The sequence below is a fragment of the Wolffia australiana genome, chromosome 15 (assembly GCF_029677425.1).
Source record: "Wolffia australiana isolate 7733 chromosome 15, ASM2967742v1".
In the NCBI taxonomy this organism is placed as follows: domain Eukaryota; kingdom Viridiplantae; phylum Streptophyta; class Magnoliopsida; order Alismatales; family Araceae; genus Wolffia; species Wolffia australiana.
This window is the reverse complement of record NC_135849.1, coordinates 7,807,428-7,812,444: the sequence shown is the minus strand read 5'-3', so window position 1 is coordinate 7,812,444 and position 5,017 is coordinate 7,807,428. Positions and strand designations below refer to the sequence as shown.

The 5,017-nt window shown below is 47.7% G+C and overlaps 1 protein-coding gene across 1 annotated transcript; it reads left to right on the top strand.

Moving 5' to 3' along the window:
- The first annotated feature begins 2,033 nt into the window (after positions 1 to 2,033).
- On the top strand, positions 2,034 to 4,710 carry LOC144712602 (aspartyl protease family protein At5g10770-like). Its single transcript, XM_078586851.1, has 2 exons — positions 2,034 to 2,217; positions 3,217 to 4,710. Exons 1-2 carry the CDS (start codon positions 2,118 to 2,120, stop codon positions 4,455 to 4,457), a joined length of 1,341 nt encoding a protein of 446 aa, XP_078442977.1. The 5' UTR covers positions 2,034 to 2,117; the 3' UTR covers positions 4,458 to 4,710.
- Positions 4,711 to 5,017: the final 307 nt, after the last annotated feature.

The following is a 5,017-nucleotide window of genomic DNA, read 5'->3' as shown; positions in this document are numbered from 1 at the left end:
TATAACTGAAGATTAGTAATTAAATAAAAGATAGATAGATAGGTAGGTAGATAATGCAGGAAGAAAAGTAAATCGTGAGAAAAGCTTTAGAAGCACATGGTAGGGATTTATTTTCGGGAAGATGAGTCCAGAAAAGCAGGCGACGGTGATGGAAGCTTATGGCGGTGATGGCGAAATGGCCAACCTGCCTATGATAATATACTCTGAAAAACATAATAAAACATGTTCAACTGAAAACAAAACATGAGTTTTCTTCCCGTACAATTAGTCAGTTTACACGGACAGTGGGCCAGGGCCTAGGCACATATATCCCCCATACTTTTATCGCTATCATTTACCAAGAAATAAAACCCTATCCTATTTTTTATACGGTAGGAGTCGGATCCAAAGTACGTTGTCCCTCATTCCCTTGGGTTTCGGATTTCAAGTTACTTTCATGGTCTCTGTTTGAGCTTGAAGCATACGATTCATCCGTTACTTTGATGATAGAAAATTAGATAAATGACGGAGTGATGCGGCAATTAATTGCATTAATTGCGAATGGACAATAGATCTTTTCACGCTGACCAAATTTTATAATGTAATCAAACATAAATAAACGAGCCAGTAATTCAAGAAAATGAGCACAGATATAAGGACGGACCAGCGACCATCATTCAAAAAGATGATTTCAGCCACCGCCCTAGAGCTTTCCTGGCTGTCATTATCATTAGTATTAAAAATTATCGTTGGGTTTCGCTACATTATGTCAAGCCGTGGACAACTCATACTGATTTGACAACGCAAAGGGAAAAAACCCAACTTAGCCCCAAGATCGATGACGCCATTAAACGTTGCCTTCTTCCTCATCATTATAACTTAATGAGTTGAAGTACCGTGAAGTAAGGTCAACCGGTCTTTCTCTCCCACTCCTAAGCGGCTTCCTCTCTTTTCAAGTTTCTTCCTCTTCTTGTCAAGGTCCCACGTTGCCCATCGACATCGTTACAGGTCATACACGTGGTGGATGGCCACCCCTCGCACACTCTTCTTCTCTCTCACTCTCGCTATCGATCCATCTGTCTATCCTTCGATCTCAACTCCTATCTATCAGTATTAATTTGTCCTTCTAAATCGATCTACCAATCTAATAATTTATATGTTATTTCTGTCTATATCCATCTTTTTATATATCCATATATGTGTCTATATCTATCGACCAATTTATGTGTCCATCTTTATCGATCTACCGATCTAATAATTCACTTGTTTCTGTGTCTCTCGATCTTTATATCTATAAATGTACGTGTCGGTCAATCTTCGTCTATCTATTTGTATAGAGAAATAGATACATCTATTTAACTATCCATTTATCTATCTCTACGTCAATCTATCTTCAGTTGGTTATTTATCCGCCGACCCATCCATCTGTGAAACAATGGGGGTCCATGGGGGACAGAGGGCAACACAAGAGAGCGATCTCTCCACCAATAGTGTAAAACCTTGAGGAAGTGGACAAGCAGGAAGCGTGTTTGTTCTGCATTCATGCGAAGTTCAGATTCTCTTTGCCAGAAACTCGTCAGAGCTACTCGACAGTCAAACGGCGTATCGGCGTCGCCGCCGCCGGCGACATGTTGCCCGCCGTCGTGTTCACCGGCGTGAAGCGTTTCAAAGGATAATTTTAAGCGGTGTAGAGCGAATTACCCCGTGAGTTGAGAGAAAAGCCGGCAAACCCCTTTCAATAAGCTCGCATATGAATTCTTGGTGGTGGGTGCATTTACTCACCCGAAAATTATTCAGCACTTGATGACGGGGGAGGAAGACAAGCCTTTCAAGGCGTTGACGAGCGGAGAGTTATATGAGTGAAGATGTTTCTATCTATCTGGGTTTGTTTAGTCTCTGCTGAGTTCCTTTATAACTGAGCGAAGATATTTTTATGTGCTATGGTTTGATGGGGAGTAATGTGTCAACGTCTGGGGGTGATTTATCCTCCATTTAGCGGAAAATATCACCGTTGATGGGAAAGAAACACGTCTGCTTTGCGTAGAGTTCTATATAGTGGAGGCCGGACGTGCAAGGAGGAGGCACTGGCTGTTTCCCCCTTCAACGGTTTTCCGAAGGGGGCGAAGACTAGTCACAAAATGGAGTCATATTCAGCTCTCCTTCTCTTCTGCCTCCTATTTCTCGCCGCATCGCCTCTCGCTACCGCCGCCGCCGCCGCCTGCTCTTCGGAATTATTGGGTAATTATTCTCTTCCATCCATCTCGCACATACTCTCTCTCTAAATCTCTCGCTAGCGCCGCCTGCTCTTCAGAATTAGTGGGTAATCATTCATTTCTAGTTCTTTCTGACTCTCTCTGTCTGTATGTCTGTCTTTCTGTATGTCTGCCTCTCTCTTTCTCTCTTTCTCTCTTTCTCTCTCTCTCTCTCATCTATCTTTCTATCTACCGTTGCCTGCTCTGGGAATTTTTTGGGAATCGATGTCTTCTCTCTCTCTCTCTTCAGAATCATGAGGTAATCGATATCTTCAATTCTACACCGATCTGACAAGGAAAATATTAAATCTTCACCCCTCTGCATCTCTCTATTCTACAGAATTATCGGACTTCTCTCTCTTTCTCTCGCTCTCTCACTCTCTTCCTCTCTTGCTTTCTCTCTCTCTCTCTGTATCTTACTCTTTTTCTGTCGCCCTCTCTCTCGCACTTGCTCTCGCTCTCTCTCGTTCAGGCTCTCGCGCTCTCTCTCGCTCAGGCTGTCTCCTTCTCTCTACCGCGCTCTCTCTTACCCTCGACCTATTTCGTTTAACTCTCCATCTATCGCGCTCTCTCTCGCTCTGTTTCTCGTTCTCTCTCGCACTCTTGATATCTTTCGCTTTTGTTCTCTCTCGTTCTGGTTCGCGTTCTCTCTCACACTCTTGATCTCTTTCGCTTTCTCTTTCTTTCTCTCTCTCCCTCTCTCTCTCTCTCTCTAAATATATATATGTATATATATATCTGAATCTATATCAATCCGATTCCTTCCAATTGCCTTGAGCAACATCTTATTCACCAAAACTCGAAATAGAACCTACAAGAAACCGATTTCTCTCCCGCATCGAATTCCCCCCGAACAAAGTGAAGAGTACAGTCAGAAAGCATATAACAACGATAATAAAGACGATACTAACGAGCGTCGGTAGGTCCAAATAGCGTAGGTAGGCCTAACGAAAACCTCAACTCACAAGAACGTTGGCCCTCGCAGACTCCCTAAGAGCAGAAGCAGTCAACAGCTCGGCGGTCTTCTTCCCCGTCCACGACGTCCACAACCCCTGCGCGGGACTAGCGTCGCCGCCACGCCTCTCTGCCGCGCAACTCCTCCGCCGCGACCAGCTCCGCGCCGACGACTTCAACGCCCGCTTCGCCACCGCCGAAGCGACGAGCGCCGTCTCCGCCCCCCTCAATCCAGGAATCTCCTTCGGCGTAGGCAACTACGTGGGCAGAGTCGGCCTCGGCACTCCCTCCCGCGACTACATCGTCGTCTTCGACACCGGCAGCTCTCTCTCCTGGGTCCAGTGCAGACCCTGCTCGGGCTCCTGTTACAAGCAGGTCGGCCCCATCTTCGACCCTTCTGCTTCCTCCAGCTACTCCCCCATCTTCTGCACCTCTCCGGAATGTACAGAGCTGAGAGCCGCCACGCTCAATTCCCCTTCCTGCTCGGCCTCCAAGCGCTGCATCTACCAGGCCACTTACGGAGACGGGTCGTTCTCTTCGGGCTTTCTCGGCCGCGAAACGATCACTCTCGGCGGACTTTCCGCCCAAGGCTTCATCCACGGCTGCGGAGAGGACAACGAAGGGCTGTTCGGAACCACGGCTGGGTTATTCGGGCTGGCCAAGAACAGGCTATCGCTGCTCTACCAACTCGGACCCAGATTCGGCTACGCCTTCTCCTACTGCCTCCCCTCTAGAACCGGCTCTGGGTTCCTCTCTATCGGAGCCTACGACCCGAGAAGCTTCTCCTTCACGCCCATGGCGGGGAGCAAAATGGACGGCAGCCTCTACTTCCTTGGCTTGGGAGGGATAACCGTGAACGGCAAGGCCTTACCCGTGGGGGGAAGGGAGTATACCAGCGTGCCGACGATAATCGACTCCGGGACTGTCATCACGCGGCTGCCGGTGGCTGTTTACACCGCGTTGAAGGCCGCGGTGGTCGCGGCGCTCGCCAAGTACCCGCGCGCGGCGCAGTATTCTCTTCTTGATACTTGCTTTAAGGGGAGCTTGAAGACGCTGCCTGTGCCGGCCGTGAGTATTGCGTTCGCGGGTGGCGCCACGCTGAAGCTGCCTTCGGCGAACGTGTTTTATGATGTTTCTTCCTCGGTGACTTGCTTGGCCTTCGCCCAGACTAGCAACGTCGCCATTATCGGGAATCGCCAGCACCAGACGTTCAAGGTCGTTTACGACATTACCAGGGCCAGGATTGGGTTTGCTCCCGGTGGATGCGCCTGATCTTTCTCTCTCTAGCTCTCTCTCTTTACCTTTACCTCTTTATCCATTTGTTACGGATGCGAGAAAGCTTATACAAAGACAAGACACCAGAAACCACTCTCTGCGTGTTTGTGTCGCTAGCTCTCCATTGGTGCAGATGGAGGCGACTAATTGGGAGAAAGGAAAATCTCTCGCTACAGCTCCCTTTATCCATTGTTTCAGCAGCAATAAAAAACGAAGTTTATAGCAATACAGGTAGAAACCATTTTCTCTGTGTGTTTGTCTCTCGCTGTTTATTGTTACCTCAGGGAGACTTTTCCTAATTGGTTCTTCAGGAAGACTCCGTCTCTTTTTATCGCTCTACGTCTTGATCCCTGTCCTCTCCTGTTACAAGCTTACAGCTGCCAAAATGCTCACAGCTGGACCGCCGAAAATCCTTTGTGTCTCTCTATATCTATTCATTTATACTGCTGGAAGACAAAGGCTGACAGAAAAGCTAAAGGTCTCTCCGCATCTTTCTCTTTCTACTCTGCTGTTAGAACTGCAAGCCTGCAATAAGGCTCTTAGATAACTAAAACTTC